The 11,802-nt window shown below is 49.7% G+C and overlaps 1 protein-coding gene across 4 annotated transcripts; it reads right to left on the bottom strand.

Annotated features, from left to right (window-relative positions):
* Window positions 1-222: 222 nt before the first annotated feature.
* On the bottom strand, window positions 223-11,388 carry crmp1 (collapsin response mediator protein 1). Of its 4 annotated transcripts, none has more exons than XM_034535003.1 (14): window positions 10,799-11,388; window positions 9,947-10,035; window positions 9,666-9,850; window positions 9,379-9,543; window positions 8,999-9,060; window positions 8,809-8,889; window positions 7,307-7,375; window positions 6,023-6,143; window positions 5,771-5,927; window positions 4,267-4,408; window positions 3,980-4,150; window positions 2,843-3,022; window positions 1,656-1,821; window positions 223-1,496 (listed from the first exon to the last, which is right to left on the bottom strand). In XM_034535003.1, the coding sequence occupies exons 1-14, from the start codon at window positions 11,147-11,149 to the stop codon at window positions 1,405-1,407; spliced, it is 2,031 nt and encodes a 676-aa protein (XP_034390894.1). In that variant the 5' UTR covers window positions 11,150-11,388; the 3' UTR covers window positions 223-1,404. The 4 variants fall into 4 exon arrangements, with proteins under 4 accessions (XP_034390894.1, XP_034390921.1, XP_034390903.1 ...); XM_034535012.1 differs by having other exon boundaries at window positions 1,405-1,496; window positions 1,656-1,813; window positions 2,835-3,022; window positions 10,799-11,149; XM_034535022.1 differs by having other exon boundaries at window positions 1,405-1,496; window positions 1,656-1,813; window positions 2,835-3,022; window positions 10,838-11,149.
* Between the last annotated feature and the right edge of the window lie 414 nt (window positions 11,389-11,802).

Genomic DNA, 11,802 nt, shown 5'->3' with positions numbered 1-11,802 from the left:
GATGGATATGACCTCTAGATGGGTAGGATGACCTCTAGATGGGTATGGCCTCTAGATGGGTAGGATGACCTCTAGATGGGTATGGCCTCTAGATGGGTAGGATGACCTCTAGATGGGTAGGATGACCTCTAGATGGGTCCTACGTTGAGGATCCTGTGATGGTCTCACTCGGTGCGTGTTGAACCCATATTGTCCTAACTGAATACTTAGCAAATTCAACCTGAATGTTTATTCTATCTTTATTTAAAAGGGACCATGTACAGTTACAACATAAATGTCACCATTGAATGCACTGTACCAGATTGTAGCTACAGCTCAGGAAACAAACCCCGTAACACTAAACCCTCACGTCACTCGCGTGAAGTCAGAAAATTAAACTCTCGGGAGCGATTGTTTCACGGTCACCTTGACAACAGCCACGTCTTTATTGATCCTTATCAGTGGTTCCATGGGAGACACCAGACAACAGCAACAAAACATCATAGAAACACTTAAAGGTACCAAGAGGAACATCCAGGATGGATGAAATAAAATGGGGAAAAAACAGCTCACGAAGATTGTCAGGGAAGTTTTAAAGAGCAAGGGGGGGGGGGGGGGGGGGGCGCTGCTGTAGAAGCCCTTCCACAGCAGCGAGTGGATCACGTCGTTACAAGGAAGATCTATCTCAAGCAAGAGACTATCACACACATTGTGACTCGGTGGAAATGCATATCGGAGCGCACAGCTGTTTTTCAGCTGTCTCGTCTACTTTCACACTTTTTGCATAAAGATAAAGTGTCTGACGTTGGAGCTGCATCCATTTTTTTATCGGAGTTCACAGTGATGTGAAAAAAGAATGAACCTGACTCCGTCCACAGTGAACCGCCACCGTGTGCTCAAAGCTCAAAACATTCAAGAACAATCAAAACCACGAGTGGTGCGACATCTAACGACGTGTCCATGCAACGCGTGAGCCGACATCCAAGCTAATATTGCAGATGCTCAATGTTGGGACCCACAGAAAAGGAGCACCGTGTCTGAGCGGACCCCCACGGTGGGAGACGGGGGGACGAGTCATGCTCACGGGAAAGGAGGTGAAACGACACGATGACACAGCACTGGGTTCACGGTTGGGTGCAGGGGATGGGGGGTCCGACACCGGATCTGTGTGTGTGTGTGTGTGTGTGTGTGTGTGTGTGTGTGTGTGTGTGTGTGTGTGTGTGTGTGAGTAAGTGCAAGTGTTTTCCTATTTTGGTTGATTGTAAATCCTACTCTTTGTTCATTGGAAGTAGTAGTATATTGTGCTTCTCCATCTCAAGGTAAAACTGATTGAATAAAAAAAGAAAATATCACACACACACACACACACACACACGAGAGAGGCGAAAGCCCCACGAGGACCACACTTGGTGCACAGCGGCGTGTTCAACCGAGGCTGGTGATGTTGGAGCGGCCACCAGGGGGCGCTACGACGCGGTGGCCAGAGCGACGAGGGATGTAGTCGTCACTCTGTGCTCCTGGGAAACGGAGGCAAAATGTCAAGAGTATTCACTTCAAATCTATTTTGTAATGCACAAGGATAGTTATGCTCCATTTAACACATTAAAAGCTTTAAAGGGGATCACCGGATTGGATTTTTTTTTCGACACTGATGTGAAATACATAATTCCTGCTACCTGATAGGCTGAAGCTGGACTGGTGAAGATTGCGTATGGGCTGCGGCTGGTGAGAGGTGGGTGAGGTTCTGGCTGACGGAGAAGGAGTGATGTATTTGGGGGTGGGCACGACATCGCACACAGGGCCGTCGTACAAGCCGCGGGTGACGCCCTGCTTGCTCTGCGCCTGGTTGGAAAACACACACACACACACACACACACACACACAAGATGTAATTCTTGCACAACTAAAGTTAGAGCGTGGCAAGTGACGGTTGGTCTGTTTTCATTTTTTTTCCCCCATTTTTTTTCCCTGGAAGAAGATAAATACTTGTGATTGTTTTTATGGTTCGATTTTCTAGATTGTTAGTTCCTATTTTTCAAATATTTCTTAATGTTAAACAATGAATGCAGGTCTTCAAGCCTTAAAAAAACACCCGGGACAGAAATAAATCCAGGACGTTATTATTCAATGCCTGGCAAAGTCTGATATGTTGTGTTTTATATATTAAATATATTAGAATGTTGCCAATAAACCCTACACAAATTAAAGGGAGACACCTCAGGTAAATAGGGTGAAGAAAAATGCAACTATATATCACCATAAAAAAAACCTCTGTAAAAACCTTTAGAATAGAGAGAAGAGTGAAACTGGAAAGTTTGGTGTATGTAGGAGCTAGTGGAAAAAAACTCATTTTGAGAAAGCGGCCTTGAAAGATATGTTTTGTAAAAACATTTTGAAGACACTAGTGAATAAAGTAAAACGTGTAACTAACAGGTATCGCCATGAAACTTGACACCAATTGATTACTTGCCTTAAAACGACTGTGTTTTCTGAAATGTTGTGTTTACCAATGAGGCATTATGTAATGGAAACAAGATAGTTCAAGACACAAATAGACAAAACTGTCAAATAAACACCTGAATGTGTATTTCTGAAGAAAAAAAAGGCTGAAAAAAAGACATGTTATGGAAGCAAAACTGACCAAAATCTGAAAATGGACCAGTGCATGACTGTCGTGTTTCCACTTAAACTGGCAATTATTTCTCAGTGTTTTGAATTCATATCGTCTCACGTCTGCTTGTAGACTGTAAAGCGACAGGGCCACTAAGAGGAACTGCATGTTGACTTCCTACTTAATCCTTTTTAATGCAACATATTTTCCCCAAAAAACATTTCCTTTTGAAACAATTTGTGACGCGTATACCTGGTTCCTGGATTTGACGCGCTGGTAAGCGTAGTCGGGGAAGTGTTTGCGGGGGATGAATTGACCGGCGCCCTGCTGGGCCTGCAGCTCGCCCTCCTCGTAAACCACCCGACCTTGACTCAACACCAGCGCCGGACCCCCCCGGCACTCCAGACCCTCAAAGATGTTGTACTCCGAAGTCTGTGTGGAGAGCGATAACGCACACAAGACCGAGAATTAAGGAGGAAAGAAAAAAAAAAAGGGGGGGGGGGGGGTTAAGCAGATGAACAAGGGAGAACTCTTTCACCCCCACGACCCCCACCATTCATACACTGCCTCAGCCCTCTGTGCTATTCCAGCAAGCATTGTAGGAGGAGCGACACCGTGAACACATGGGGGGGGGCGGGATTATAACCTAAAGCCGGCATCCAGTCTGGATTAGGGCCTTTTCCAGAGTGGCTACATGAACATCCTCTCTGGGCTGCGGCGCATCACTCAAGGCGTGTGTTCACCCCCCCCCCCCCCCTGAAGGCCGCTCTGCTGGCTTTAAAATGTCCTCAAATTTAAAGCCTGGGCTTCAAGTACTATACCAAAAAATAAATAAACAATACTTTGGTTTATACGTCTCGGTTTTGATGCCGCCCCAATGCAAAAGGGCGTGACTTGAATTTGGCTCTTTCAGTATGAAATAGGATTAAACACCACCGTTATCTTTTCACTGGAGCTGCTTTCCTATCGCACGAATTTCAATGTCAATGCCCCCCTCCCCCTCCCCATCCAATTAGATTGTGGGTGGGGGGGGGGGGGGGGGGTTCTTTGTAATTTGGCTAAACCGATTAATTTAAAGATGAATCCTTCACTCTGCTTTCTTTAAACATTCTGTATATCGTTACTAACCCGTAGTTTTGTATCAAATGTGTTTCTGTATTGTATTATTATGGTACTCCCACACCTATGCAATATGGCATCAAACCGCTCTCAGTAATGTACATTTTCGCTTTTCTTTCCTTTGATCTTGCCTCTTTATTTCCCACTCCTACCATCTCACATAGGAGGCCTTTTCCCCCGCCTCCTCAGTTTCCATTCCCCTGTTTCTCCATCACACACACACACACACACACACACACACACCCCTTGCTATTTTCCTGTCGCTCTCACCGACTGCTGGAGTTTGGCAGTGATCGTTTTGGAGCTGTCGGGGTCCCAGATGACGACGTCGGCGTCCGAGCCCGGCGCTATCCGGCCCTTGCGCGGGTACAGGTTGAAGATCTTCGCGGCGTTGGTGGACGTGACCGCCACGAACTGGTTCTCGTCCATCTTCCCCATGGCCTGCGAGACAGAGAGGGGGAGGATGTTTGGAGTTCATGGGTTCGACAAAACTCACGGTCACAGCTGCTTTTTAACACACACACACACACACACACACACGTGTCCTCATAGCTCACCACGGCCCTGTCCCAGACGAAACCCATCCTCTCCTCCACTCCGTTGGTTCCCTCCGGGATCAGGGTGAAGTCCTCTCTGCCGATCGCTTTCTGGGAGGGGCTGTAGGCGCAGTGAGCGCTGCCCACCACCTGCAGGTCCCCGCTGAACCGAGGCAACAGAACCATATGAAAATAATCCACAGCGATATCTACCCAGCAAATGTTAGATGTTCTCAATCTGTTGTGATCCCATGGTCAGCTCAAGGCAATACAAGCAATCGAGACCCAACGTAAAGACCGGCATTTCTACTCTTCGCCACCAGGTGTCCTCATAGAGCATGTGACTTAAAGTCATGTGGGGGCCTAGGGGCAGAAACCGATCAAGCACCCCGCTGAACCAGTCAGAATAACACACACTAAGATACGCTGCATTGTCAGAAAGCCATCAACACATCTATACACAAGAGGCTGATGAACACCAAAGGTCATCGCTTCTCTTCGGAGGCCGTTCGTTACAGCGATCACTTCGTGATGGCGAGTGCTTATTACGGAAACAACCCGCTGACGATGCGAGGTAAACTGTTGCTTCTTTTGTTCCTGAAGAGGGAGTTTTTTGGAACCTAAAAATACAGCCATGTCGCTTCCGCAGGAGCTCAAAAGACAACAGCGGTGTCCTGCGCCGGTGTGATGCTCGCCTGGAGTTGCAAACGAAGGGGTGGAGGAGCAGAGGGGAGGAGGAGGAGGAGAGAGGCAGGCAGGCAGGCAGTTGGTAGCCAGGGCAACAGATGATGAAGGATCCTAGTTCCTGCGCTATTTAAGGAATCCAGGACAGTCAAAAGTGTACAGCGGGATGCTCTGTGCTGATCCCCTCTCTAGGATGATTACATCTGAACTTCAATACTTGTTTTGCCCTTTATGCATTGATAATAACATGCATATTCTATGATACGGTCTACCTAAATAAATACATAAAGGCGGCTTTTTAAATAATGATGTCGTCCTTTGGCCGTCTCTCCAACCACCTTCTTTCTGCCCCTCTTCTCCTCACCTTCTCTTCTCTCCATCTGTTTCCTCTTGTTGTGTGTTGTGTGTTGACCACCAGCTGTGAATACCGAATGTACATCCAAGGGCAAAACAGCGAGAGCTAGATCCTGGCATGGTGTCACCTTTGGTGTCATCCAGGCTGCGGCTAAATGAAACACTTCTTCTGCCCTCGCTGTGTATTAAAGGGACAGCACACCCCCCAAAATAATATATGCAAATAGCACAGCCATCCCTTTAATTAAGAACTTTTTAAGTACGTGTCCCAGTGTTGAGATGAAATATGCTGTAGGCTGCATACTTTGTCGGGCTTCTCAGAGAATTATCATTACTGAGCGTACATTGCTTACCTGGATGTATAAATGCTGCTGTAGCGAAAAGAATATCCCCTTGCGGGATTAATAAAGTAACTATCTAGCTGTCTATCTATCTCAAAGAATCTGAGCTTTACACTAAACGTTTCCCGAAGAGGTCGAAGACGTACCAAGCCAGAAGCGTGTTGAGGTGGTCCGGGGTTGTGGGGTCGGGGCTCAAAGGTGGAGAGGTCACATGAGCAGCCGCTTTGGCCCAGTTCTTGCTCCAGTAGTGGGAGCCGTCAGTGACCAGGCTGGCTGTTATTGCCTCGCCAAAAACGACGGAACCTGGATGTGGCCGGGGGGGGGGGGGGGGGGACGTGAACACCGGAGTGGTTAAAAATAGACACCTTTGGAGCGAGCGTGATACAAAAGGGGCTGACCTTTCCTACGGGCCTGTGCGATGGTGTCCGCCGCACTCTTGCTCATCACCTTGGTGATGTACATGGGGCAGTTCACGCGGTTGCCAAGAGTGATGGCGCGGAACACCGCCTCAGCCTCCAGCTGCGTGGACGGGAAGGCAAAGAAAGCATTCAGACCTCGGACGGATGGATGGATGGATGGATGGATGGATGGATGGATGGATGGATGGATGGATGGATGGATGGAAGGATGGATGGATGGATGGATGGATGGATGGATGGATGGATGGACGGATGGATGGATGGATGGACGGATGGATGGATGGATGGAAGGATGGATGGACGGAAGGATGGTTGGATAGATGGACGGATATATGGATGGATGGATGGACGGATGGATGGATGGACGGATGGACGGAAGGATGGATGGATGGATGGATGGATGAACGAAAGGATGGACGGATGGATGGACGGATGGATGGACGGAAGGATGGACGGAAGGATGGTTGGATAGATGGACGGATATATGGATGGATGGATGGACGGACGGAAGGACGGACAGATGGATGGATGGATGGATGGATGGATGGATAAACGGATGGACGGATGGACAGATGGATGGACGGACAGATGGATGGACGGACGGATGGATGGATGGACGGACGGATGGATGGATGGATGGATGGATGGATAGACGGATGGACGGACGGACGGACGGACGGACGGATGGATGGATGGACGGACGGAAGGATGGACGGATGGATGGATGGATGGATGGATAGACGGATAGACGGATGGACGGATGGATGGATGGATGGACGGACGGACGGAAGGATGGATGGATGGATGGATAGACGGATGGATGGATAGACGGATGGACGGATGGATGGATGGATAGACGGATGGACGGATGGATGGATGGATAGACGGATGGACGGATGGACAGATGGATGGACGGACAGATGGACGGATGGATGGATGTATAGACGGATGGATGGATGGATGGATGGATAGACGGATGGACGGATGGACAGATGGATGGACGGACAGATGGACGGATGGATGGATGTATAGACGGATGGACGGATGGATGGATAGACGGATGGACGGATGGACAGATGGATGGACGGACAGATGGACGGATGGATGGATGGATAGACGGATGGATGGATAGACGGATGGACGGATGGATGGACGGACGGATGGATGGATGGATGGATAGACGGATGGACGGATGGATGGACGGACGGATGGATGGATGGATAGACAGATGGATGGATGGATGGACGAATGGAATGTGATCACCTCTTCGGGACGACTCAGCGGATGGCCTTCAGGCCCGGTGATTCCCATCCTGAGGATCTTCCTCTGCTCCTGAAACACAGACGATCATCTTCATATACACAACGCGCTTGTGAAAATCCTGTTTCACCCACGGACACTCCCGTTTTATTGCCTTTGCCATTTTACATCCAATAGGTGTAGTTATGGATTCAGACCTGAACAGCCATATCAAGACAACCACAAAATCACCTGAAGAATATATCAATGATTGGAGGATTTATGTCTCAACAGGATTTGGAGAAACTTTTTTTATCTTCAGTAGACTCACTACTGTAACGGTGCGTTCACAGGTCTCTGTAAAGTCAATCAGAACGCTGCAGCTCGAGTCCTCACTAAGACCAGGAAAGTGGATCACATCTCTCCAGTTCTGAGGTCTTTGAACTGGCTTCCTGTCCAACAAAGAATTGACTTTTAAATCCTGCTGCTGGTTTATAAAGCACTGAATGGTTTAGGGCCTAAATACATGTGTGATCTGCTGCGACCTTATGACCCATCCCGACCCCTCAGGTCGTCTGGGACTGGTCTACTTTCTGTTCCAGCTTCAAGGATATCAATCAATTTGCGGATCTCACTACTTTTTATTTATTAAACTGTATTGCAACTTGTATTACATTTCTTTCTTTTTGTTTTGAATTTTCTGTTTTCTTTTGCACTATATGTTGATGCTTGTATTGGTTTTATGTGAAGCACTTTGAATTGCCTTGTTGTTGAAATGTGCTCTACAAATAAACTTGCCATGTTAATGCCAACGCACTGTGCCAACACACACACACACACACACACACATTTTACTGTGATGAGTTTCACTGTTTCCTCACAAGATGGGTTGGCGCTTCCAAAAGGTTCCTCGTCCCCCATCTCCCCCTTTATTCCCGTTGCATTTAGGTTAACAAGTATAAATCATTATAATTCACCGGCGGGCCCGTAATCCTTCATTGCCCTCATTCATCACCGCGCCCGCGTCACGGCTCGCGCCTTGATTGTCCTCTTAAACGGCGCCGATCATCTCCATGACCGCGACTCCCACTTTGTGTCATCACCGCCCGTCGGCCCTTATCTGCACCTTTCGTCTTAATCCCAATGACATCATCATTAGTTTAATAACGGCCAACCGGTGACGGTGGCAGCTGTGACGATGCATGTCTGGCAGCGGGACTAATCCTCTCTCCCTCTCTCCCTCCCTCTCTCTCTCTCTCTCTCTCTCCCTCTCTCCCTCTCTCCCTCTCTCTCTCTCTCTCTCTCCCTCTCTCTCTCGCTCTCTCCCTCTCTCCCTCCCTCTCTCTCTCCCTCTCTCCCTCTCTCCCTCTCTCTCTCTCTCTCTCTCCCTCTCTCTCTCGCTCTCTCCCTCTCTCCCTCTCTCGCTCTCTCCCTCTCTCGCTCTCTCGCTCTCTCCCTCTCTCTCTCTCTCTCTGCATGGGAGTTACGTCAGAAGTCTCAACTGTTACAAGAGGAGGAGAGCTCACCTGAGCGACCAGGTCTCCATTTTCAGCGTGAACCAACACCACGGCGCCCAGTTGCTTCAGGAAGGAGAGAGCCTCGTACAGCTGGGGGGGGGGGGGGGGGGGGGCATACATCACCAGAGAGGAGGATTAACAGTGAAAGGAAAGAGCAGTAAATCATGGATTACATGATAGTGGTGAGTGTGACACATACCTCCGAGTCAGACAGCTGGTACACGTCCTTGTAAGCCATGTACACCTGGAAGGAGTTGATGCCTGGACAGTGATGACAAGGAGGTTTTTTTGTGAATATTGTGTCACGAAATGCAGTAAATAGAGGCAGTAGAAAACTTCCTTACAACTCTCGAGTTTATTTGTGGACGGAAATGGAACACAAGCCGCTGCCTTGGCTCGGTTTCTGTGTTAGTTCAGCACCCACAAGAAATATTTTTTTAAAATTTAAAACAGATTACAAGCTGAATCTGTGCACCACCATCATCACCACCACGACAGCGGCCAACAATGCCTCTACGCCGCGCCTTCGCTCTGAGAGGACATCCCCCCCCCCCCCCCCCCCCCCCCCCCCCGACGCACCTTTGTCCTGCACCAGCAGCTCCAACTCATCTTTGACCGTCTCGTTCCACTGGGGGATGTCCACGTGCAGCGAGTAGTCACAACAGGCCTTCTTATCCGCAGCCTCCTGCCAGCACTCAAACGCCTCCAACAGGCTCTGCCCGGGCTCGGGGCTCACGTGGTCGACTGAGAGGCGTGGGATAGGTGGAGGGGTGGGGGGGGGAGGGTCAAAGGTTAGGATGGAAAGAGTGCAAGTGATATTATTGGTGCATGGTTTACAGTGTGTACTGTGGGCATCACGCGCTCACTGATCATGGTGGTGCCCCCGGCGAGCGCGGCCCTGGTTCCCTGGAGGAAACCGTCGGCGGGCTGTGCGCCCAGGTGGGGCTTCATGAGACAGGTGTTGACATCTACCCCCCCGGGTATCACCATGCGCCCGTTGGCCTCGATCACCTTGACGCCCCCCGGCACAGACAGATTCTCCCCCACCTGCCTATTTTTAAAGGAGGGGACAATAAGGAAGTGAAATCAGTATCCACTGTGAAAGTGTTTGCACATATTTGGCATCATGGGCTCCCTCTGTACCCACTTGATGAGCCCGTCCTCGATGTAGACATCTGCATAGAGAGACTGGTCATCATTGACCACCCGTCCTCCTTTGATCAACAGCCTTCCGCTCTGCAGGGGGGAGGGGGGGAGCTGGTTGAAGTCCATCATGACATTTTGATATTGTGATATATTGCATTGCATTATACATTGTATCACGACACGGTGGACGTACGCACGGGTGGGTTCTTTTCTTTACTTGCATTGGTTGTATATGATATTATAAATGCAAGCAAACGCAGAGTAGAAGAGATACTAATACCCCATATTAATACTGTATATGCAGAAAGCATATTAGCTGGAGAAGGATGCATCTCCGCACACATGCCGGTCTCAAACCTAGTGTGTTGTTTATGGCAAGGCGTGAGTTATACCTGCGCGTCAACCGAGTTAATCCCTCTGACAGGCGGCGGAGATTACGCAACGCACCGGGGGGTCTCTTGCGGTGAGACCGGGGGATGCTGTTCTCCTTCTTGCTGGAACAACAATAGGCGAGCGTCGTTGCGGCGACGCGCATTTGCATCTTTTTTGGAAATCTGTTATTTGATTTCTTTATGAGCCATAGCTGCAATGCAGCACCAAACTTCATCATTTATGCAGACTGATGCTTTTGTCTCAGAACAACAACTCCCGAGGGGGATGTGGAAGTATAGCCACATTTGACACCTTTTGCATTAAAAAATGAATACACTAAAAAGATGAAATTGCATGCTTTTCAGTCGTTAGAAACAACTTAATGTATAAATCATATTATGTTACGTAATGACACGACGATCCGAATTGCAGAGAGAAAGCCAGACGGTAAAAGACCGAGGAGCTAAATCTTCACTCCTACCTCCCCGTCTGGGCTCTCCTTCGCCGATGATTGTGTGACCACAACACCGGGGCGAACATCGTCTGTCTCCCCGTGCGAGTCGGTGGGCGACCCCTCACGGCCCTCGCTGGACGTCTTCCCGACGGGGTCACCGGCGTCCAGCACCCTCTCGCGGCTCCCGCTCCTCGGGGTGCGGCTACCTCTCCTCCCCACCGCGTATTGATCGAAGTCTATGGTCTTGCTCTCGAACGCCCCCTCCACGGAGCTGAACATCCCGTAGGTCTTCCTCAGGTTCTGCCCGGTGGGGATCGGCCCCGCCAGGTAAACTGGCAGCTCATCCTCCCGGTTCCACTGCCTCCTGCAGTCCGACATTGTGGCTTCCGACGGAGACTCGCCTCCCCCCCTAATTTCTGAAACGATGGAAGACAGAAGCCTCGGTTGGTTTTAACGGGGTCACCGGAGAGGCCCCGCCCCTCAAGCGCGCACTGATGCTGTGGACTGTGAGAAGCACAGTGAGCACATAATAATTCACATAAAGTGAAACGATGCAGTGCTCCAGTTTGTGGGAGTGGAGTGTGAACTAGTTTTGATGTGAAGCAGCAGCTCTGCATGCAAGTTAAAGTGGAGAAGTCTCTCCCTCTCTCTCTCTCTGGGGGGGGGGGGGGGGGGGGGGGGGGGGGGGGGGGGTCACACCATCAGCGGATTAAACCAGACATGTGTCATCCCTTAACCCACATCTGGAAGGAGAGACACTTTGTCAAATGGGCTTGTGCCATGGGGGGCTGAGGGGGGCTTGGATGAGGCTCTCAGGTGCTTTTATCTCCACTGGGACGAAACCAGTGGCTTGCCGCAGGCTCGTGGGAGTTTTTGCAAATGTGAGCAGAGGTTCTTCCAGGCGGAAACCGACTGTACTCCTCACGCGCCCCCGTGGGGATTCTGGGAAAGGACGTAAGAGAGAGAGAGAGAGAGAGAGAGAGAGAGAGAGAGAGAGAGAGAGAGAGAGAGAGAAAGTGGGAGCTGTCTTT

This window comes from Cyclopterus lumpus, chromosome 1, assembly GCF_009769545.1.
Source record: "Cyclopterus lumpus isolate fCycLum1 chromosome 1, fCycLum1.pri, whole genome shotgun sequence".
In the NCBI taxonomy this organism is placed as follows: domain Eukaryota; kingdom Metazoa; phylum Chordata; class Actinopteri; order Perciformes; family Cyclopteridae; genus Cyclopterus; species Cyclopterus lumpus.
The sequence above is the reverse complement of the archived record's forward strand: the minus strand, read 5'-3'. Positions and strand labels throughout refer to the sequence as shown.

What these genes read in the sequence shown, in the direction of transcription:
- crmp1 (XM_034535003.1), bottom strand. Translation starts at nt 11,149, where the DNA reads ATGTCGGACTGCAGGAGGCAGTGGAACCGGGAGGATGAGCTGCCAGTT. An exon ending in ATCGAGGACGGGCTCATCAA is followed by an intron (nt 9,851 to 9,946) that starts GTGGGTACAGAG and finishes CTTTAAAAATAG; the next exon opens with GCAGGTGGGGGAGAATCTGT. An exon ending in GCGTCAAATCCAGGAACCAG is followed by an intron (nt 1,822 to 2,842) that starts GTATACGCGTCA and finishes TTTTCCAACCAG; the next exon opens with GCGCAGAGCAAGCAGGGCGT.